The sequence below is a fragment of the Hyaena hyaena genome, unplaced genomic scaffold, assembly GCF_003009895.1.
Source record: "Hyaena hyaena isolate Hyena2069 unplaced genomic scaffold, ASM300989v1 scaffold_220, whole genome shotgun sequence".
Classification (NCBI taxonomy): Eukaryota; Metazoa; Chordata; class Mammalia; order Carnivora; family Hyaenidae; genus Hyaena; species Hyaena hyaena.
In genome coordinates, this window is record NW_024080852.1 from 1,259,749 (window position 1) to 1,283,724 (window position 23,976).

General features: G+C 53.1%; 1 protein-coding gene across 1 annotated transcript; it reads right to left on the reverse strand.

Moving 5' to 3' along the window:
* Nucleotides 1–246: 246 nt before the first annotated feature.
* Nucleotides 247–23,275, reverse strand: ARHGEF5 (Rho guanine nucleotide exchange factor 5). Its single transcript, XM_039243024.1, is given in 18 exon segments — nucleotides 247–978; nucleotides 1,669–1,773; nucleotides 3,808–3,878; nucleotides 5,351–5,512; nucleotides 6,122–6,279; nucleotides 7,629–7,718; nucleotides 8,157–8,231; nucleotides 8,502–8,631; nucleotides 8,904–9,056; nucleotides 9,553–9,713; nucleotides 12,445–12,698; nucleotides 12,897–12,961; nucleotides 13,387–13,444; nucleotides 13,932–15,830; nucleotides 16,038–16,045; nucleotides 16,463–17,103; nucleotides 17,992–18,093; nucleotides 23,207–23,275. Coding segments are annotated over 16 exon segments (4,176 nt in total). The 5' UTR covers nucleotides 17,092–17,103; nucleotides 17,992–18,093; nucleotides 23,207–23,275; the 3' UTR covers nucleotides 247–820.
* Between the last annotated feature and the right edge of the window lie 701 nt (nucleotides 23,276–23,976).

Genomic DNA, 23,976 nt, shown 5'->3' on the forward strand with positions numbered 1-23,976 from the left:
GTTCAGTAAAAAAGGTTTAAATGGGGTTTTCATCACTCATCAATTCCTTTTAAATTCCTTGTACAACCTCTGAGGCTGTAACAAACAGAAAAGCTGCCCAAACTCTTAGAAATCATAAGGCAAGAGTTGGCATCTGCCCTGATCTAGGCACCACCTTGGTCTTTCATGGCACCTAAATCAAATGGCCTGGAATCCTCGTGGAATTCCATGTTCCAAATGCTATTCAGAGCTCAGGAGTCTGAGAAGAAAACACTCAGAGAAGTGCCAAGTTTATTAAAGTGAGAGACTGCTACCCTCACATTGCCACCAACAGACATAGATCCCAGAGATGCATGCCCTGACCTCACACCAATAATTAGGGAAAATCTCTAGAGTTGGAAGGTACCTTGAAGGTCGTTGATCCTCTCATGTGATGTGTTAATCCCCATTAAACATCCCTCTCCAGTGAACTGAGGTCAGATTCTGTTTAACTTGTAGCTACAATGGAAACTTTGGTCAGCCCTGAATCTGTACTCCGGAAACAGAATGTTTAAGTACTATACGGTAGTAGAGGTAAAGTTCCTCGGCTTAGGCCCCATTTCTCCCTTTTCTTAGGAGAAAAGTTTCTCAGAGTCCAGTGCAAAGTCCTTCAAAATCCCTCCACCAAGCCCAAAGCACAACAAAAGGTTTGGGACTAGCAACTGGTAGCTGGATTTTTGTTCTTGAGTTTTCAGAAGGTCTAGTTCTTGGTCCACAGAAGGCCTCTGTCGCAGGGTTCCAGGGCCAGCCCTTTCCGGGAACACCATGTCTTCATGCTCAGGGGGCTCCCCCCAGAGAAGAGCTAGGTCTGTTGTTCCACCAGCTGTAGTTTCGCAGTCTTGACTCGATGAGCTTCCTGCAGGTTCCGAGCACGGACCTCTGGGCTGGAAATGAACTCCACTTGTTGCACAGGGAACCAGCCTCGCTCCCCATCTGAGAGTCTCATGCCCTCCAGCCAGCCTAGAGGCACAAGATGGGTGGGAAGAAGAATTAGCCAGGACAGACTCACAATAATTCCCCCAGACTTTTCTGAACAGTAAGGCTGAAAGGACCGGAGAGGCCCTGGCATTGGGAAATCCAGCCTCCCAGTATGTTAGCCCTGCCTGCTCTAGGTCTGCAAGGTCTACAGCTGCCTACTCCTGAGCGTTCTCTACTCTCATGTGTTGAACTCCTTCCCCCAAAATATATGTTGAAGTTCTAACCCCACGTGGCTCAGAATATGACCCTGTTTGTGAATAGGGTCGTTGCAGGTGTAATAAGTAAAGTTAAGATAAGGCCATACTGAGTAAAGTGGGCCATTAATTTCATACAACTGGTATCCTTACAAAAAGAGAGAAATGTGGATGGACACACACGCACAGAAGGAAGACAGAGGTAGAGATGGGAATTATACTGCCATAAGCCAAGGAATATCTGGAGGCACCAGAACCCAGAAGAGGCAAGGAAGGATCTTCCCTGAGAGGCTTCAGATGGAGTAAGGCCCTCCCAACACTTTGACTTTGGATTTCTGGCTTCCAGAACCATGAGGGAATACACTTCTATTGCCTTAAGTCATCCTACTTTGTTATGCAGCCCTAGGAAATGAATACATCTACCTATCGTGTCCCCCCCCCCCCAAAGCCCAGCTTACTCACGGGCTCTCCCTCTTACCATCGCTGCTCTGCTGAGTCACCATCACCACGTCTGCCTTCTCTAGTGCCAACTCGTCATTCTCTCGGGGTTTGTAAGCTCGAAGGCACTGTACTTGTGGGGAGTCTTTGGAAGAGAAGAGGGTGAAAAGAGGTTAGGAAAGGCAAATGGCTGGACCAGGGGAGAAATTACAGGGGAGGGATGTGAGGACTCAGGATAAAGTCTGGGCTTGAGAAATTACAGACAAGGGAGACAGTCAGAAGAATCTTCATCCTCTACCAGGAAACAAAATGGCTGATAAGGAAATGTAAACACTGAAACTGAAATGAGTCAAAAAGTCTACTTCTCTGGGGGAAGACGAAATTGAGAAGTCCACTGTGACAATCTCCAGTGACTCATTATTACAAATACTCAGATTCTGCTAGAGACCCACCTTCCCTCTGTAACTTGCCCGGACTCTTCAGTCCTCCATGGATTCTGAACGCCGTTAACACTAATTGTCTAGGCCACACCATGTATCTCTTATCTAATTGCTTTACGTACGTGTTCTGTCTCCCCAGCTAGATTGTAAAATCTGAGGCTGTGACTCATTCTCCATTTGCTTCACAGTACCAGACAGGGCATAGGAAGAGATGCAGCCCGTGGGGCTCCAGCTACAATCTAAGTGAGGCACATCTCCTCAGCCTTGGTTTCCCCACTTGTAAACGACTGGGTTGATCAAGATGATTCCTCAGGAAATTCTGGATTTTCTGTATTTCGGTATTTTTGTGAACCAGAGGAAATGTCCATAGTTTTCAAGCTCACGGTCACAAGCCTCAGAGGTCTTCAGCCCCGTTAGCCTCCAATCTTACTCTTTCTCCTTTACCGCACTGTACCGGTTCTCTCAGAAAACAAACAGAAGGCTGATTATCTGTACTTCATTTTCTTTCCTTTTCTTTTTAATATTTACTCATTTTTGAGAGAGAGAAAGAGAAGGGGTGGGGGGGTGAGGATCCGAAGCGGACTCTGTGCTGACAGCAGTGAGCCCGATGCAGGGCTCAAAGCCTCAAACCGTGAGATCATGACCAGAGCTAAAGTTGGATGCTCAACTGACTGAGCTACCCAGGTACCCCGATCTGCACCTTACTTTCTAGAGCTTATCTCCATCTGCCATTCATAAGACCACAGTGAAGGAGGAAGAAGCATCTTGCCTTCCTTCCAGCTGGGGGGCTGAAGGCCAGCAGATGGGCCCACACAGTGAACAAGGTAATAGAACTCGGTTTACAACCTATGTTCTCCTACTTCCTTTTTTGAGGTTCTTTGTATTTGTTTGTTCTTTTGAGTCACCAGCGTTCCTTTGTGTTCGGTTCCCCTCTGGATACCAGTTAGGGAATTCTCGCTGGAGGACAACTATGGGGCTTATAGGAGACCCAGAAATCCAGTCTTCACATGAATGCAAGACACGTTCATAATGTGCATATATGTCTGTGGCTATCGGGAAGCCCGGGCTAAGGGTGGTGAGCTCAGGTCATTCTTTACAGGAGAGGGTGTGGTTAAGACAGATCTCCTGGGTTGGGGCGCCTGGGTGGCTTAGTCGGTTAAGCGTCCGACTCTCGCTTAGGTCATGATCTCGCGGTTTGTGGGTTCGAGCCCCGCGTCGGGCTCTGTGCTGACTGCCGGCTCAGAGCCTGGAGCCTATTTCAGAGTCTGTGTCTCCCTCTCTCTCTGACCCTCCCCTGCTCACGCTGTCTCTCTCTCTTTCTCTCCTAGAAATAAATAAAAATATTAAAAAAAAAAAAAAAAAAAAGATCTCCTGGGTTGCTACCCTTCTCCAACTCCTATTCCAATCCCACTATTTCTCCATTTCCCCAAGACCTTTCGGCAGGTAAAATCTAGGCAAAATAATAGCAGGATAGATTGATGAGGGCAGGTATTAAAAAAGAGCCAATTATTGCCCGAGGGAGAAGATAATCTGGGAGTGGAAGAGGTGCCATGGTGGTGAGTAGCTTTAGTTGGATCATCTCCGCTGCTTAAGCTCCAGTGGCCAGACTTCCACTCTGAAATTCTGGATAAAAGCAATAAATGGAAGGTTCTCAGAGTTACCACCCAGCCTCCTAAAGTCCTGCATCCAAAAGGGACTTCCAGCCCTGCTATTTTCCTGTCTTTTATACCCTCGCTCACCATAACACTCTAGAAGGTCCAATTCCTCTCTGGGCATGGCCAAGGCTGAGATCCATCGAAGCTTTTCACTTCTGAGAAAACAAAGCAAGGTCAGCTGCTTCAGCCCCAGCTCGGGGGTAGAGGACAAAGGCCAAGGAATGGGGTAGGGAAATGACTGTGGGAAAGACTGGTCTGGTTCGAAGCATTGTCTAGTTCAAAGACATTGAATACAAAAGTCAATGGGATTTTGCTTGGCTGGAAAGATAAGATCTTGAACTGTGTGTTAATGTGTTTTGTCACCCTTTATTTGTCTCCTTCTCTTTCCAGGCTTACCCTCTTAATAGTATATCTTCCAAGTGGGGACATAATGTCAACTGTCAATTAGACACATGAGATTTTCCATTTTGTACTAAGAAAGGTGTCCATCTTCGTTTGGATTCCCGCTATCACTCTGCAGAATTCTCAACACTCTACTGCCCACCTCCCTTCCACCAAATACTTCAGAGATGAAAATTCTTTGGTACTCATAATTAGGTCAGGGAGATATCTGTACTATATTTTTTGTTTTGGTCATGCAATATAACCCAAACTGATTTTGTAATGATCTGAAGGATTTTGCATTATCTTAGCCCCTGCTTCCAAAAACACTGGAGTAATTGACAGCTGACACTATTTCTATTCCAGGAAGATGCTTCCCCAGATACTAAACAAAGAACACGACTCTGGATCTGATTACCTGACTGTGGGAACATTTTGCATACACACCCCTCTACCTGCCCCTCTGTTCCATAAGTGAAGACGGGTATGGTTGATTCCGCCTGGACATGTCTTCCAAGAGACAAAACTGAAAAGTATCTACAACATAGGGATCCTTAGACCATTTGGCATCATGTCAAACCATTTAAAGAAGAGGCTTCTTGTATCTCTTATAACAGCAGCCACAGCCACGATCTTATAGTTTGTTCATTATTCTGGGCACTGTTGCTACATTCTATAGGTATTATTTTTTAATTCTCTCCAAAATGTGTGTGTGAATGTATTACTATTATTACTAAAAGGATGAGCAAATCACAGTTCTCGACACTATGGATTTCTGCTCAACAGAGGCCTGTGTTGGGAAGTGGGAGGGGGGAAAGCTAAAGACACCCCAGTGCTTGTCTTATTCACAGATTATGTCCACCAGCCTTGGGCACTGAAGACTTTCTGGCTTATACACATGGGCTCGTGGACGTCAGTAATTCAATTCTTTAGTTACTCCATACCAGCCCATCTCTTCTCTGTTGTCTCGCTCACTTTGTCCTTCTTGGAGGAAGAACACAAAATAGATGCTAAACCTTGGTGGCAAGTCTGTGCCCCTTCCCGCCCCATCTCTTGCAAGTTGTTGATTAGCTCAAAGAGTTCGGACTTGGATTTCTCCTTGGATGCTCCCTGGTCCGGAGCGGGCTACATAGTGCGATGGCTGTATTCTGGACCCAGTTTCCGTCTCCGCCCCACTTTCTCCCCAGGCTGCCCTCCCTCCTTCCCTCCCTCCCTCCCCCAGCTCCTCTGCCCAGCCCCATCTCACTGGGTCTCTGTGCTGAAGAGGAACTCAGCCTGGGTGCCCTGTGCGTTGTGCAGCAGAAAGAGCCGGAAGAGGTTTTTGTGGGGTCCGTGTAGCTTCATTTCACACTTTTCCCCTCGGATGGAGGAGAAGGGAGCATGGTCAAATACCAGGAATCGGCTACCCCTGCAAAACATGAGCCTTTTCAGCCTGCTTCTGCAGTTGCTACACTTCACCCACCCTCCTGTCTTTGGATTTAAAATCCCTGTCCTTTGCAGCTCACAAATCCTCACGAAAACCATGGGACGGGGCTACCTGGCTCCCAGGATGGTAGCTCCGGAGTCCCCCGGGATCTGTCACCGATTTGGGAAACCACACGTCTAGTACAATGAATACTTCCCCACTTTAAAGAGTTGAAGAGACAGAATCAATATAAATTTTCTAAAGCCCTTAGGACCAAAAGTTAGGATCTGGAATTGGCTAAGAGCCACTAGACCAGTAGGCTGAGTCTAGCCCAAACAAATAAATGAATTCGAGAATGCGTGGAGCTTGTTTGCTACCTTTTGCGCTGTGTCTGTAACACAGGACAGGCCCTGCCATGTGACCTTGTGATGTAATTTGGTGGGATCCCCTTTTTTTTTTTGCTTTGGATCTTTCTTTCTCTTCCGTAGTCCATGACCTGCACTCCATGGGCTGAGCAATTGAGAAGGGCTCCCCCAGGAACATGACCCTTTTCTGTCCCTTTCAGGACCACCCTCTTGGCCGCCCCTCTTCCCTCCCATTCTCATCACTGACTCTCGGGGCCGTGACAGCAACAGACAGTCATTGAAGAGATGCAGGTGGACTGGCCGCGTGTTCAGTTTCCTTCGCAGCCCTGGGGAGAGACTGAACTCGAGGGCTGTCAGCTCTCCGCTCTTCACCAGCCAGCGCGACTGCGATATGAGCGGGAATATCTACAGGGTGGGGAAGACAGAAACGGCAGCGTGTCACAGACAGGGCGAGCGAGAGGCTTCCTCGGTCCCGCCCGCCTCACCGTGCCTCTTCGTCATGGGTTCCGCCACTGACGCTCACCGCTTCCACATCATCCTTCCTGTTCGTCGCCCACCCACTTAGCCGGTTTCTCCCAGAGCCCCCAACCCACCGCTGTCCGCTGCTGTGCAGTTCCCACGTCCACGCATCAGGCAAATGGAAGGTGCCTACGAGCCAACCCAGGAGAGTGACTACACAACAAAGCTCAGCCCTAGAAGCCTGAACTGCCGGAGAATTGGAAGAGCCCAATCAAGGAATGTGCAGGAACACGGCAGGGAACGGTACGCTGTGGATTTGGAAGGTTCTGACATCTGTTCTGTCCCTGATTATAACCAGAGACATAACAGGAGCCGCTGGAGCCATGTGGAGGAATAGCGAGAAGAACTAGGTGGGGTCTGCTCGGAGGTGGAAGTGGGGTAAAAACTGGGCTGCTGGACTACAATTAATAGGTGGATAGGGGACTTTCCTCCTCTTCGAGAGGAGTAAGGATGGGATCTGTTCTAAGGTGGGATTTGAATGCGGAATGTTTATTTTACATTTGTATTTTGGTGGGAGACTTTGGCCCTATATTTGGAATCAATTTCATACTGTCTTGATAAGATTGGATGAAGACTTGATGAAACACTGGATGATTTAAGTACCAAATGTTGCCTTCATAAAGGCTTACACTGACTGGTTCTCCCTCACAGGCCCCGTTCCCGAACGCACGTCTTCCCCAAAGGCAATCCCTGTCCGACCTTTCTCATGTGCCCTTCCAGGCCGTCTCCATGTAGACACGACAAATGCGTGCACGGATCTGTATCCACAAGCAATGTGCTACAATACCCACAGTTCTGTGTCCATCCGTTTTCAATTAACAACATATCATGGAGGGGCGCCTGGGTGGCTCAGTCGGTTAAGCGTCTGACTTTGGCTCAGGTCATGATCTCACGGTTCATAGGTTCGAGCCCCGCATCAGGCTCTGTGCTGCCAGCTCAGAGCCTGGGGCCTGTTTCAGATTCTGTGTCTCCTTCTCTCTCTGTCCCTCCCCTGCTCCTGCGGTCTCTCTCTCTCTCTCTCAGAAATAAATAAACCATAAAAAAAAATTTAAAAAAAAAGAACAATCTATCATGGAGATTGAAGTAAGCGTTTGGGTGTCCCAGAAATGTGCCAGAGCAGAAGGCGCGCAGAAGTAAGGGCAGAGACTGGGATAGCGTGAGCAAGATGGTTCCACGCTAGAGGCCGACCTGTGGGGGCTTCCCAGGCAGGGTGGGGGTGCAGGGGACCAACTCACTTTGCACTCGAACTCAATCTTCTGACTCAGGTAGATGAGCTCCTCTGTCCGGCGCATTCTCTGGACATTGTTATTGCAGTCTCGGATCAGCTGAAGGGTGCGCAGGGTGAGGAAAGAGAAAGGGCACTGTGTTAGAGGCTTTGATCTGAGTCCTCTGCGAGAAATCCAGAGAGGAGGCTGTTGGTTGGGACAGCCTCCATCTTTTCTAGAAGGCTGGAACTGTGTGAAGGCGGCACCAAATGCCTCCGGTAGACTTTGTATGACGCGGCGCCACTCTCGGGTGGTGGGAATGTAAGATTGAATCTGGGGCTGATGGCAGTGAGAGCACGGCCCCTCGGTGTGGAGCGCCCTCCGGTGGAAGGGAAGCTGGGGGGACGGGGCGGGGAGTTTGGAGGTTTGGTGGGTGCAGTGAGGTGGCTGAGCGATCCCATGAGCAGAGTCCAGCGCTCTCCGGAGTCACGGGCCTGTGCAGAAGAATTCTCTGTGAAGGACGATCAGGGGGTCTGAGTGGGGCTGGTGGCTGCTTACCTCCTCCAAGGCATGATGTGCCTTCGTGGCTTCGGCTTCCTCTGAAGACCCAGGCTGTGATCTCTTCAGGATGTTCTGTAGGACAAACAGGAGGCAGGAGCCAGATGGAAAGAAGGGACGGGAAGACAGGAGGAGGGAACTGAGGGCAAGCTGATGAAGTCCAGGAGCAGAATGTTGGCGGCCAATCCACCCTGAGGGAGAGCGGTGAGGGCAGGGGGCAGAAGAAGGCTCGAGTCGTCCACGGGGTGTGGAAGGGGGCGAAACCACGACAGTCCCGTGCCTTGGGGCTCCCTGCGATGGTCTCTTTCGGGTGGAAGGGGGAGGCCCGAGGGGGGCGCGCTGTACCTGAAGCAGCAGTTTGAGACGCGTGATGCGCTGGAAGGGCAGGATCAGGAAGGACTTGAGGGAAAGGCGCTGGCAGACAGGATCGCTCTCCAGCTTCTCCAGGACCTCTCGGAAGCTGCTGTTGCTGTTCCTGTGTGGGCAGCGAGCCTCTGGTGAGGGGCACGTGGGGAGGACCGGGGACACAGTGGAGGCGCGGGGAGCGGAGGTGCAGCGGAACATCTATGGTGAGGACGCCCGATGTGATGGAGCTGGAAGGAGCTCTGGGGCCGGGATCGCAGAGCGGGCGCAGGAACGTGGGCTCTTGGGACGCTACTCGGGGTTGGGGACCCGGGGGGGGGGGTGGTTAGTGCAGCGAGGTCACTGCGGGGCTCGCGTGGGGACTGAATAGGGATCAGGCCTCACAGCAGGACTTGGAAGGTGCGCTCCTGGTAGCTCTGGTTGGTGACGTAAGGCAGGTAGACCCGGCGGAAGTTGGGGGCGTGGTTCAGGACCACATCGCACACTTGGAAGGTGAAGATGTTGTTCTCGAAGTTCTCCTCCAGGTCTGAAAGGAACCTGTGCGGTATTCACACAAGGCTCCTGAGACTCGGGGCCTCACTTTAGCAGCTGGCGGGCCCCTCCGAGACCTTGACTCTACTCCTTCTTTCTATTAGTCAGTTAACTTCTACTGGCTGTCCGTGGCTCGGTGCTCCTGAGGTGCTCCAGAGTTCTCTCCAAGGCAATCCCCAGCTTGCCCCTGGCCTAACCCTCTGCTCCTTATACCCCATTTCTGGTTCTTCTTTGGCTTCTGTTCTGGCTCTCTGACCTTTACTGTTGCCCATATCCTGACCCAGTGCATCCCCTCAACCTGGGAAGCGACTCTCATTCATCTGTTTACTCGTTCATGGATCTACCCGCCCGCACAAGTCTCCCCTTCTCTGCTCTCCCCATTCCCACAGCACTGGGAATCGCAGAGCGGGCAGGGAGAGGGTTTCTGAGAGAGAGAAAATACCCAGCTGACGGTCTACAGGCTAGAGATACTGAGGCGGAGTTGGGAGAAGAGGAGGCTCACGTGGTGCTGACGTCACGCACGTCCTGTAAACGAGAGAAGAGCCACTGGTATTCCTGGTTGGAAAGGGTGGCCCGCAGCGGGGCTGAGAGCTGGAAATGATCCACGGCTACGTGCAGGCTGCGCAGGTACGAGGCCTCTGAGACAATCAGCTCGAATTTGGCCTGGAGGGTTTGAGAGGAGATTCATTAAAAACAGTCACCGAGAGGGGCGCCCGGGTGGCTCAGTGGGATGAGCGACTGACTTCAGCTCAGGTCATGACCTCATGGTTCGCAGGTTCAAGACCCAGGTCAGGCTTGCTGCTGTCACCACAGAGCCCGCTTCGGATCCTTTGTCGCCTTTTCTTTCTGGCCCTCCCCGCACATACTCTCTCTCTCAAGAATAAATAAACATTAAAATAAAATAAGATAAAATAAAATCATACTGAGTCCCTGGTATTTGCCAGCCACTGCATAACGTTCTAGGGGCAAAGCAGGGAATGGGCAGATCTGACAGCTCACAGTCACATCAGAGCCTGACCGAGTATCAGGAGCAGAGGGACAGAGCATTTGAGGCCGAGGGAAGAATGTGTCCAAGCCCGTAAAGGTATGAAAAAGATACTTTCAAGAAGCTTAAATAAATCGAGTGACTTGGGGAACTAAGTATTTATACTAAAGTGGTGGCTGGAGCTGGAGAGGCGAATGGGGGTGTCGTCTGGGGCACTATGGAAACAAGGTAAAATGGTCTGGACTTATGACAATGGGCAGATTAAAAGAGGCTTTATGTAGGGAAATAACTTGATCCGATTTGGGTTTTGTAAAGGCTATTTCTGAGAAATATGCGGAGAAAATGTGGAGAAAACAATAGAAGGGACACAGGGCCATGTTGGGAAGCTGTCATTGGGAGACGGAGGCCTGAAGGGCCACAGGGATGGGAGAGGTAGGCCAGTTGCATAACTATTTAGGAGCGAGATTTGGAAGAACTTGGTTCTTTGCTAGAAACAGGGGCTGGAAGGGTGGACAGAGTCATGGCTAATGTCTCAGTTTGGGAGTTTGGGAACTGAATGAATGGCGGACTCACTCACTGAGCCAGAAGACTTTGAAAGAGGAACAGATTTAGGGGATGAAGGTGATTTGGGGTTTGAGGGTAAAATGGGAGCAGATTTGAGAACAAGTTGGTGCTGTTGTGGTTCAATGGAGAAGGTCCAGCGCGTGAGAACTTGTTTGGAGTTTCCAGCAGGGGGCGCAATGGCTCATGGCCGCCCTCCTCCCGCTGGGCCACCCACAGCCAACCTCTTCAACCAAGCATGCAGCTTCGAGGTAGATCCACTCACAGAAAAGGCAGAGACACACACACTTGGGTGATGACCCGCACACACAACAGCACTGAACCGGGACGGTGAACGTTCATTTGAGTCCTGGCTCCAACATGCACAGACTCTATGACCTTGAGTGGCTCATACAACCTCATGGACCCTCAGAGCTTCTTGTCTTTTTGTGTAGGTACAGTTACCCCCATGTCACAAAGATGTTGTGACAGTCACCAGAAACGGGGTTGGTGCAAGCACTTCGTAGACCCCAGAAGGGCTATTTTATGAAAGGACAGTGTGCATACAAGCATAGAGGAAAGACAGCGAAGGTTCTGGTCTCCTGTTGTTCGGTCTGTAAGTATTGGGCGGATCACTGATTTTCTACCGATTGTCTGTGTGCTTTACAAGTTGAGGTCAGTACAAGACCCCCAAACCAGAGCTTCAAAAAACCTAAACATTTATAGCTGCCTCTGTTTGACTTGTTTACATATAATCCTTCTGGCCAACATTTTACTCCTTCGCATCCCTGAGAGTGGGAGAGTATGGCCGTGATATGTATCAAGCTATGCACCAGGCATCACGCTAAACGCTGGATATGGATATTTCAACAAAACCACACAGCAGCCCTGAAAGGCAGACATCACTATCCTCAAGTTTTAGAGGAGGAAACCGAGATTTAGTGAAGTTGTAGAACTTGCAGTCACACAGCCAGTACGTGGTGAAGCCAGGATTCGAACCCAGGTTGGCCTGACTTGAAATTAAAGCACAGTAGAAAACATTTTGCGAGTGATTACTATGTACTAGGCACTTACCTTTTGTGGTTCTTCCACTGACTATTTGTGATCCAGTTTTACGAATGAGAAAACAGAGGGTTAGAAAGATCGAGTGATCTAGCCAAAGTTCAAGAGCCAGCAAGCGGAGAAGTGGGCTTCACAACCAGGTCATGTACTCCAGAACCCAAGCACATAAATGTGATTCTGTGACACCTTTCCATTGTCTTCCTGGGAAGGAAGGTTCTAACCCATGTTTCAGGTTCACTATTAAGAGAAGTTCTTCATGTAAAACCTATTAATGGTAATAAACACCAAACAGCCTTGGCACTGGGTGTAAGGACCGAGCCGAGACTGATGCTCCTTCCAAAGCCTCTGGGAGACCAGTAGACCACAGGGCAGCTACAAAGGACTCAGCAAAAAGCCACTGCAGAAGGGCCTCGGTAGAAGAGAAAGCCTTCAGTGCCATGTGGAACCCCGGTTGAAGAGGGAAATTTTAGGTCTAGCCTGAAGCAGCAGAGAGGGGATTAATTCCACATTCCTTCCAACAAATTCAGAGGCACGGTCACTTCGTATGAGCCCGAAATAACGAGAAGGAGGAAGTGGCCCGTGCCAAGTGCAATTGGGGAGGAGAGCCAGCGGGCAGGTTCAGAGCGCAATTCGGACGCATCAGGGCGGAGAGGAGTGACAGCCGTGGTGTGCACGAGCACGTGGGGAGTGTGTGGCGGGGACAGCCCATTCTTGCTGCTCGTGGTGGTGGTGGTGAGTGGGAAATGAGACACTCTGCTCTCCCTCCTGTCCGCGCACCCCTGGCCCTGACCGCGCCCTGCTGGGTACCTCTTGCAGTTTTTGGTCTTCGTGGGTCATGGAGAGCAGCACAGTGCTATTGCGAACCACAGGGATTTCCTGCCAGAGGGAGCCGCTGGAGGCCACCGACAGGCGCTGCAGGTAGGACTCGGAGGAGACCAGGGCCCTCCGGGGCTGCCGGGGGGAGGCGGGCCCGGGCGCCTCGCCCAGGCTGTCCGGCCGCTGCTGGCTCTGAATCTCCTTGTTCAGAACCACATCGCTGTACTCCTGGTAAAGCAGATGAGCTGCAGGGGTGAGGAAGCACGGCAGAGGGAGGGAAGGAGAGAGACGGGGCTGCTGAGGCCGAGAGACAGCCGGCAAACTGCTGGCCCTCCCGGCAATTCTCTGTCCCTGTACACATCCCCGCCCCACCGTGGGCAGCCGTGCGCTCGGTTCTCGGGCACAAAGCTGCGGGGTCTAGAGTTCAGTTTCAAAGTACTCACAGGAGTTGATGAGCTTCGAGCAGCGTCTTGAAAAGCCTCCCACCACCTCCTTTGGTTTCTTCTCCCTGCGGAGGCAAGAAGGGCTCTGGGGTGCTCACTGGCTACCAACGCAGAGGAGGCCCAGGTGACCGTAGCTGAGATCGTCTCCGATTTCTGGCACGTGTGCTGGGGTGTCAGGGCTGGGTCCCCTCAAGAGGCAAGCCGTAGCCTGACCCGTGTTCAGGTAGTTCGGAGCTTTTTCGGAAGCCACTTCGAACTTTTATGGGGGGTTAGTTCGTGGCTCAAGGGCCAGCTAGGAGGATGGGAGATTCGGACCCCGCTGGCAGAGCCAGGTGGATAAAAGACGCCCTTACCCTGGAATCCAGCTGCATGCCTCTTCCCCTCCCCATCCCTGGAAGACGCAGGGTCCCAGGACCCTCGCCAACGAATGGAAAGCTCAGCATCCTAAGAAAAGACAGTACCAGTCTGTCTGTGAGAAAAGAAGACTCACCGAAAAACGATGGTGTCTGTAGGGCCAGGGGACTTGTCTATGGCTGGACCTCTCGTATCTGAAAAATGAAAATGGTGACGTAACTGGGATTTCCGAGGGGCACTCAGACCGCCAAAGAAGGGAAGACCCGAAGTAGGAGATGTAGGCATCCGAGGGGATGCAAGGGCTCTGCTGGGAGAACAGTGCCCAAGTAGAAAGCATTCGAGGACACTACTGCCAGACGTGTCCTTGTCCCTGGTATCAGAAGACCAGAAGAGGGGGTCTTCTCTACTACTAGGAGGACATCAAGCAGGTGTTGGTAGCAGAAGAGCTGGGGAAAGCAGACCCAATAAAAGAACACGATGGCCAGTGACAGAGATAGAAGGGAAGGAGAAGGCAGGGTGCTCCAGTGAGCACCACCACACTCCGTGTTGAGGTTGGATATGTGATGAGTGAAGGCACCAGAGCGGAGGACCAGAAGCCCCGGGGACAGAAGATGAGCTGGTAAGAGCTGGAGAGAGCGTGGTCCCACGCCAGTGTAACCATGATCCCTGATCCTTGCTCACCTGAAGAGCCCTCAGGCAAGATGGAAGGTCTGCGCAGGCCTTGCCGATTCCAGCCCTTGTGCTTGCTGGACCCCTCGCCAGGGTCTGCAGCCGGCCCCCTGCCGCCCTCCAGTGGTCTCCCTGGGTCTCGCCTATGGGGCCAGCTGGATGCCTTCTCCAGATGCGGATGGCTGAGTTTGTCTGGCTGCCTGGCTTGGCCTAGGTCCAACCGCCTCAGGCCATTGGCTCCTTCCTGAGGGGCTGTTCTTCTCAAAGATCCTCTGGTAAGGGCCTCAGACTCTTCTGAGGGCCCTGGTTCAGAGGCAGGCCCCTGGAGCTCCAGACTCCAGGGTGTGGTTGGGGAAGAGGGATTCAGAAGGGTCGCCATGTTGCTGAAAGCCATGCCAGGGGATGCTTCGCTCTTATTCCTGCCGGTGGAAGCCAAAGAGTCTCCTGATCGACCCGTGGCTGGGGGCCAGGAGGTACGTCCAACAGAATGGGGAGTGGAGACTGTCCACTCTTGACAAACAGGCCTTGGCTTGCCCTGACCCCCTGAATTCATGAGTCCTCCCTGAGTGCTCCTGCTCCTCCCCCTGGACTTTGGGGGTAATGGAGGTGGTTCAGTGGGGGGATCCATAATAGGGACAGGGGGTAGAGGCCTGTAGATCCTTGCGCTATTAGAAGAAACAGGATGGTGGGGCTGGGACAAATCAGGGGTTGGGGGTAATGGCTTGTTGTATCTCAGTTTGCGGGACAAGGTCTGAGTAGGGTGGGGTGTGTCTGGGGTAGAGGGCAGAGGTCGGTGCTGCCTCGCCACAAGGGGGTCAGGAACTGGGGGAAGTGGGCCTTTGGGGGGGCCATGTAGCCCCAAACCTGGGGCCAATGGAAGAGGATGGGCACACCGCTTCAGCGTGGGAACCCCTGCATGGAGATGGCTGTCTCTCTCCACCGTGGAGGGATGGACGTGCCTCTTCTCTGGGGGCGAAGGGGGCAGAGGTTCATGGATCCTCATATCTACAGAGACAAGGGGTGGGGAAGAGCCGTAGGCAGGAGACCCTGGGGAAAAGGCTGAAGTGTGTGGGGAGCCCCATGGCTGGCTGCCGTGAGGACTGCTGGACATGTCTGGATTTGAAGTGAATTCTTGAGAGTCTTGCCCCAGAGTGGATAAGGAGCTAGGGGATTCTGGAATGATCCTGTGGTGGTCCCTACCACCTCCCCTGTCCCTTCTTGGGGCCACAGAACCATAGATGGGAGGTTTGGGGGGCCTCTGAGGCAACTCTGAATGGGAGAAGGAATATCTTCCCAGCAGGTCCGGAGTCGGCTCAGTCCTATGAGAGCCCGGGAAGGAGTTGCTCCTTAGGTGCTGGACAGCCCCTGGAGTGTAGCCGGGGGCGCTCTGCGGGCTGGCCCAGTTGGAGCTGGTGGAGAGTTCCACGGTGGCCTCTGCAGAGGGGAAGCCACGGAGGGCAGCAGAGGGCGTCTCCAAAGCCCCACCGTGAGATGCACTGTTGGTCCAAAGAGATGCTCTGGAGGTTTCTAGAGAATGTGCAGCAAGAGACGGCTCCCTCCGGGAGGAGGCAAGTGGGGAGCTGGGAGATGATGATGTAGTTGTGCCGGGGGAACCTTCAGCGGGACTGGAAGGAGCTGAACGCAGTGTCCTCGGAGGAGTCCCAGATGTGCTGGCAGAGGCCATCTGGGTCCCCACGCTGAGCACTGTCCCCTTCCCAGGCTCCGATCCCTCCTGCTGGCGATCCTGAGCCGCTCCTTGGTCAGGTGACTCCCCAGCAGGAGAAGAGCCTGGTAAAGAAACAGGCCGGCAGGACGCTGCGTCCGGTGTGGGAGCCAGAGCTACAGGGGACAGCTCCTCAGCCCTAGGGCCCCTCTGAGTCCCAGGAATACTGGTCATGGGGTAACAGGCGGCTAGAAACAAGTCACCGCGAGAAGAGACCTCGGGGGCCACCAGAGCCAGTGCGGAAGGACCATCATGTGCTCTCCCCTCTCCACTACTCTCTTCTCCGCCCTCTGCCCACAGCGGGTCCCCATCCCAACTCCCCGGCTCCTCCTCACTTGACCCCGCCTCCTCCACCTGCCCCTCCCCCGGCATCACTTGCCCCTGGAGACCTTGACCTTCTTGCCTTCCGGTTACTTTCCCTGATCTCCCCACCAGGCTTTGGTTCTGCTCATACGGAGCATGCCCGCTCCCCTCTTCGGGCCCCCCCACCGCCCCCCTCCCCTCCTCTCCCTGCTGTAGGCCTTGCTGACCCGGAGGCTTCCTCTCCTCCTCACCACAGTGCAGACCTGCGAATTCCCCACAAAGCTCCTTTCTTTCTCTTTGTTTTGCGAGCCTCACATCACCTTGGATGTGGCCCTGTGTTTGCCCATGTTCTCCCTCTGTACCACTCGCCTGCTCGCCCAGTTGTCCCTGCTCCCCGAAATGCCCAGCCTGCCCGCCAGTCCCTCCCTCCCGGGGGCCCACATCCACTAGCGCTGGTCCCTGCTCCTCCAGCCCCTCGAGTCCCCCTCCCCCTTGACCTTCTGGCGCCCCCATAGACGCCCCCATAGACGGCAGCTCTTCCCCCTGCCTGCCGGAGCCCCGCGCCTGGCCGGTCTCCGCACGATGCCCTTCACAGGCAGCGCCAAATCTGGGCTGAGCGGAGGTTTCCGAATCTGGAAAAGCTTCCTCCTCCTCTGCACGTTCGGTTCCCCAAATCAAAGAGGTGAGCTCCTGTCTACATTCCATCCCCACTCGGCCGCCCAGCTCGCCGGACATCGGGACCATGTCTAGCTGTCCATCCTGCGCAGGGCGGGCCCCGAGCTGTGGGGGAGCCCGGGTCCTCGGCCGGCCGCCCTCCAGGCTCTCCGGCGCTGCCTCCTGATGCTCCGGAGCGTCCCGGGGCTCCCCGGCGGCCTCCTGGTTGGTCTCCACACCCACAGAGGCTTCCTTGGGGAAAGAGGTCATGCTCTCAGCAGCACCGCTGCTCGCATCCCCGAGGGCTCTCTGCTGGGTCTGTGAGAGTCCGTGTCGCTCTGCCCCCGGACGGGATGGCGCCTAGCCTTCGCGACCTTCGGGCCCCCAGGCAGCAGGCGGACTGCTTCCCCTGAGAGCTTCAGGGGTAACGCTGAGCTCTGCTATGGCAGGGACGGGGGTCGAGGCCCTGAGTGGGGGCTCCTCAGCCTGCATCAGGGCGAAGCCCTAGAGAGGAATAAACCACAAAATGTCTATCACCCTTTCTGCTTCTACCTATCAAAAGAACAGAGCATAAAGAACAAGAGTGCACTTTTCTGGGGTTCCGCTTCGAGTCATTCTTTGAGGCAAAAGATACTCAACAAATTAAGCAAAGGCCTCTATAAAACGTATACAGGCTTATTTATTTATTCATCTAATAAATATTTACCAATATTTAAGTGCGGGACATTCAGTGAACAAGACAGAGAAGGACTGTGTCCTCCTGGAGGAGACAGATTATAAGTGATTAAATTAGAGCGTGAGACCGTTGTCAAAGGGCACCAAGTACTCCCAGTGGTCATTACTCTCTATATTGCATTAGGTCACACTGTCTCTCCCTGTCTATTCTCTGGATACCAAGCATGACTCAGTCCCCTATAACTCCCAGACACGGTGAGTGACACGCCCTAAGCCAAACAGCCCAGAGAAGCCGAGTCTGAAGGCGGAATCTTCCTCCAGAGCTGCTGATTGGATTAAAATAGGTCTGGCAATCATAGCCAGCGAGTCCAAGGTACTCGAGTGTAGTGGGCTCTCCCTAGGCACAGTCTGGATTTTACTCATCTTGTTTTCTTCTGGAGTGGCTGGCAGAGCCTTATACCTCATTAACAATGTCGTATTCAATTACAGAAGCAGCTGTTGTAAAGCGGAATGATAACTAGACTTAGTAGATTAGTAGATTAGAACCGGAGCTGACACAGGGGCCGCCCCCTCCAGCCAGGTCCATGACACCGGGGTACCCGCCACCATCTTCCTCCCGGCTGCTCCCGACAACCTTATAACCTCCTCCCATCACTTCTCAGAAGACTGCCCTTCCCACCTGTCATCTCACCCCCAAAAGAATACAACATCCCCTACCTCGCAAAGAATTTAGAAACCGATGGAGAGAGGAGCTGCTTCAGGTCCTTGTGATTCAGAGCGCTCGGCATATGGCTCCTTCCATTCTTCCTGCTTCTTGCTCTGAAAGCACAAGAGGCATCCCTGGACTTAGGCGCCACGTTCTTCAGCCTGGCTTCTGATGCCATGGATTTTCCCTTCTTCTCACACCTCCGTCTCGGTCAGAGCCATCCCACGACTGAAGCATGGCCCTGGCTTTCTCATCTAACTGTAAAAGGAATTGTTCATACGTGTGGCCCTCACCTCCTCACGCCTCACCGCCTCCATCCATGCCTCACTGGTACCACTCTAGCCACCGCCCCACAACCGTCAATGTCGTGGCTCTCGTCGGTACTGGACACATCTGACATGAGAAAGTATTCTTCCTTGTCATTCGTGAGACTACATTCTCCTGATTTAACCTCGGAAGATTTCCCAGTCCTCTGACCAGGTCACTGTACTCCTTTCTGCACCGCTCACCAGCGACTGTTCACATCCCTTCCCCTCGGGAGCATTTGTACAGTTACAATTCGGTGTGTGTCTCGATTTATCATCTATCCCAAACAACAGGGGGTAGGCGTCACGAGATCAAGAGCTACATCTGTCTTGCTCGACTGTCTCCACTTAGCACAATACCCGGCCCACTCAGGAAATGGTTTTCAATTACAGAACAAAATTCTCGTTTCCCTCCTGGCCCCACCTGCACCATATCACACCTGTTGCCAAGTCCTGTGGACCCCACCTCCTACACATCCCTCAAGTCTGTGCACATCTCTCCATCTGCACTACTGGCCCCTGTCACCCAGGCCACTGCACCGGGGGCACAGCCTGGCCACTGAGTTTTCATGCCCTGTTTCCAAGGCCTTCTTCACTCTGCATGGGAGTGATCCTAAAAAGCCCCACTTTAAATTCTCCAGTGGCCAATGCAATGAACCCCAGACACTCAGCCTGGATTATACGCCCTCCCTGCCTGGCCTCTGCCTCCCCTACAGCACCCTCATCCACTGCCAGCACTCTCCTAGCCCCCTACACCTGTGCTGTGGGCCTCCCCATGTGCCCAGCACCCTCTTCTGTCCCAGCGGGCCCCTTCCTTCTCTCACACTCACTGCACTTGTAATTACCTAGTTCAAGTCTATTTTCCAGGCTAGCACACGAACCTCAGCAGGGCACAAACACTGCCATGCTCGCGACAAACATTTATTGCATAGATGAAGAAAGCAAGAAAACAGAGTGAAAAGAACGTTGCTCAATTTTTAGTTCTGTCTCTTACGTATCTTGCTAGTTCTGCTCGTCGTAATTTCAGACCGTTGTAGGAATCGTGCAATTTACTGGAATGCCCATTTTCTTATCTTTAGAAATGGCTTAAATTCGTTCCTTGCAAGGAGTTCTAATGAAGATCAAATAACATTAAAAAGTACAGTATCCGCTTTAAGGGTCACAGAAGTGTTAGGGATTGTATTTACTGCTGAGGAGAGAGAGAGAAGAAAAGAAACGTGGGATTCAGGAGCTGGAAGGATTTTTACAGACACACAAGAGACGCGTGCAGACGAGGAAAGTGAAGGTCATAACCTAGACACTTGTTCAGGCTTCTTAAGCAAATGGTACAGGTGAACTCAAACCAAAGTCTCCCGACGCCAAGTCTGCGAGAAGCAACCCCAAGTCCAGCTGGAAAAGCCAGCAGGTAGGCCTACAGAAGATCCCAGGGGCCTAGGGCACCCCCAGCTGCCCCCGGACCCGCACATTCACTGCCTTCTCTAGGCTTAAAGTGGGAGCCCACCACCCAAACTGCCTGCTGTCCCGCTGAGATACTGCACGTGCATACACACGCTTGCACGGACACCCCTCCACATGCGCACACAGTTCCGTAAGCCGTCCTTGCAGATGCAATAGAGCCCGTGTCTATGCAATAGAGCCTGATATTACCAAACAGCCAGGCTCCCAGCCACCCCGCAGATGTAGTATGCGACAGGCTCCTGGCCACCCCAGAAGCACAAATAGCATCTATCTGGGGCACAGAGCCATGTCTCACACCAGCATACTTGTGTAGAACTTTTATGTCCTTTTCCAGTTAACTGACATGGTGCGTGATTTGCTCCCTATTTCTAGACCTAAGTACAAAATACTATAATCACTATGGATGATACTGTGACGTGACCCAATGCTCGCAACCACACACTAAATACTAGAGGTGCTCGCGGTAAACACTTTGTGAAACTTGGCCCCTACCTGCCTAAGGGGACTGTGTGAGCAAGCCTGAAGTCTCTCTCCCCCACCTCTGTACTGTCCTGGCCCCAACCCCATACACACTCTCTGGTCTTGAAAACGGGCAGCCTCTACATACATGTGTGTCTTCCTGCTCTGGTCAGACCCTGTGCTGCACAGACCTCTTCCGTTCAAGTGACACGATGCATGTCTGTCTCCTACAAATGTCTGTCTCCTACAAGCCCACTGACACTATGCCTAACACTCCCTCTATCCACTTGGAAATACTGGTGGTCGCCCGATCAGCCACCGTTTATCACAGAGGAAAAACATACCCTGTGTCCCCTATCCCAGACACTGTCCTACTGCAACCAGGTGCGACAAAGTACAATGTAAGAAAGCTAAGGGAAATCGACAAACCATGGTTCCGCTGGCATAAAGGCATCAGGAGAGAGGCTTTTTGGATTGCCCATTAGGTTAGTTTCCTCCTCATCTCCCTGGGGGCGGGGGGACTAATCACTACTTATCTGAGCACCAGTAAGCTGTGGGATCATCGCATCATGGCTAACTGGTATTCCTCTAGACCTGAGACATTTTGCATCTGCTGACCCCCCTCCACACGCAACTTCTTTCAAGACAAAGCCCTGTGTCACTCCATTAATACAGTGACAGAGCTCAGTGTCTCCTTTGGAGCCCCTCAACACCTTAGGTGTTGTCCATTTCTAATCGCCGGACAGAAATGTATTTCAAAAACATTCCCTCCTCCCTACCATACTGCTTGGTCTTTGAACTGATGTTGAGTGCCATGTGTATTTTTCAGGACCGTGCTTCCTGGATTCTGTAGTGTCAGGTTCAAGAATACATGAATCTGACTTACACCACAAATCACCGCAATACTCTTGAGATTACAACACTACTGAATTTACACGATATTGTCTATACTCCGGCTCACCTTAGGAAAATATCTCGCAAATCAAAATGTTCTCATTTTGATTTAGAAAATAAGACCTCCATACAAATATATGTGTTTATTCACTCTTTGACATTATTGCCTTCAATGGCACAGAGATATTAAAATAAGAGCAGCTTTCTGGACCACTAGCTGCTAACATTTGTTTTCTATCCATTTGAGGCAAGCCCCGCCATCCCGATGAAAACTGTAATAAACATCTCTTATCTGTTTCCTGATGTTTGAAAACACCACATCACTCACTGTCTTGTAGACCTCACGGGCTTACCCAGAACATCATTAGTGGCAAATGACATATGCCCCACAAATCCATGCGTGGCCCTTTGCCACCCACGTGGATAACATGAAAGTGAGCGCCCTCTGCGTGTCCCTAACATAGACCGTGAGGGTGACCTTGTTCTGATCCACCTTGCAGACACTATAAATGACCAGCTCCTGCTCACTCTACACACACAGTGACTCATCCCTGTCTACACCAGATGCTGCAAGTCACCTGTTTTGAGTCTACACCAACTGACACTTCAGCAACACTGCTCCTGTTCAACCCATGATCCTGTGAGTGACCCCCATTCTTGTCCGCACTGCATTGTGACCGACCATTCCACACACCACGAATGACACGTTCCCGTCTATCCTACAGACACCATGCTTAATGTGGCCACAGACAACCTCAGACAAACTATGTTACGGGAGGCCATACCCTCTGGGGTCCCCTGATATAAGAGGACTCCTACTATATTTCGAATTACTGTATTCTTTAAGAAGGGATTCCTCTGCATACCTCCTGACCCCCCCTCTCCTCCCCACCAGGATAATAACACGCAATCCTCCTGCAGAAGATTCTCTCTTAGAATTGATGCCCCCATCCTTCCTCCTCCCCAGCCCCCCAAAGCCCCCTCACCAGACATGTCTTCGGTTTCTGTTAACCCAGATTGGTTAACAAATGACCCCCACTTCACTAGGGCCTGGGCCAGGAGCTCTCTCATGCTCCAGGTATAGCTAAAATGGCAAGTCTAAGAAAGAGGCCACGTTCAGAGCTGTTTACCTGGAGGAGGCCAAGGAAGGAAGCCCGGGAGCAAAGGAGGGAAGAAACTGGAAAAGAAAGTCACCCTATCTCCCTGGTCTGTGTGACACACCCTTCCCCCTCAATCTGACAAGAGTCCTGGCCAGAGTTCACTTCTAGGTAGACGGGAAAGCAAATCTGTCTTGGGAATCCAAGATCCAGGAAGGGGAGAGGGCCTGAGATCTGAAAATCCCCCGGCATCAGGACTAGGTCCCCTAGGGCAGCCCTGCTGAAAGGCAACCCTAAATGATGCTCAGGAGGAGCACTGATCCAGCACGCCCACCCCAGCCCCCCATCTCACCTCCCCAACTTCAGAATGCAAAGTCACCATTAACAGAAGCTTTGGAAGTACTTGGAATATATGGGGAGACAGGGTGGGGGCAGGGCAGGAGTCATTTCTACAGGTTCAGGCGCTTCGTGGAACAGAGGAGAGGCGTGTACTTAGACGCACACAGTGTGCGAATCCCTAGGAAGGTAAATGAAGGAAGGCCCAGGCCTGGGTAAGAGAAAGAAGTCAACAAAGCACCTCTGGGTAGGGGAAAGGGCCACAAAGGGAACCTCAGTTTTTTCTTACTGTGGGGGTTAGGTTTCCCCAGGGCCGAGACTCTGAAGGGGGAGCCCCGATTACCGGCCCGGGGAACACCTGGGGTCCGGGTGCCCCCTTCCAAGGCTGAGAGCAGGCCGGAAGCAAATTTTTCAGGCAAGGGCATTTCCTCCAGCTTCCTTCTTCTTCTGACCAGAGTACTCAGTCACACACCCCGAACTCTGCCTATGTGCCCTGCCCCCCCATTTCCGGAGCCCGGCCCCGGCTGGGGCTGGCCCGTGGGGGGCTGGGGGGTGGGGGTGAAGGCCTAGACTCCCCCCACCCCACCCCCCGTCCTTCCCGGCCCTCCCTTACCTCCGCCGGGGCTCTGCGGCCGCCCGCCCCGGGGCCCCGAGCCGCGAGGGAGGAGGGCACCCACCTGGGCAGTGTCACATGCCGTCTCGGCCCGAGAGTCCCCTCCGGGTCCCAGGCGCCGGCCGGCCGTCCCCAGCGCAGGCCCGGCCGCCCCAGCCGCCCCACCCGCGGCCCGCCCCAGCCCGCCCGGACGGGGGGGAGGGATCTGGCTCTCCTAGGAAGTTTCAGGTGTGGAAACCGGGGACACACCTTCCTGGGGGAGGGGCAGGGCCCGGCCGCGCCGGAGCCTCATTGGTGTGAACGAGGCTCCCGCGTCAGAGCTGGGAAGTGGCGGGCGGGCCGGCGGGGGAGCCCGGGGCGCGGGGCGCAGGCGGCGGCGCGGAGAGCGCGGCGGGGCAGCGCGGGGCGCACGGAGTGGGGGCGCCTCTCGGGAGCCGCGTGTGTCCCCGGGTCTGCCCGGCTGCTGCTTCCCCCCCGCCCCCCCACCCCGTGTTTTCTTTGGGTCCCCTCCGAAGGCTGCCGCGGGACCCTGGCGACCTTCCGCTTCTCTGCGGCTGTTTATCTTTCGGCCGATCTGTGCCTGCGAACGCCCGCGTTTCCCTGCGCGTGTGTGCGCTTGACTTCGGGCCTCAGCGTCAGTTTCTCTTCCTGCGTGTCCACCTGTCTCCATCTCTCGGGGCCTAGAAACACGCACCTCCGCACAGCCAGGCCATGCCCTTCCTCCCTGTATGATGTGTTTGCTTCTGTGGTTGAAAAGGTCCTTTTAGTTTGACGCTGTGCCTTACCTTACGCGTTGCTTCTGTTCTCTTCCCCGGACGTGGGGGTGTCCACGTG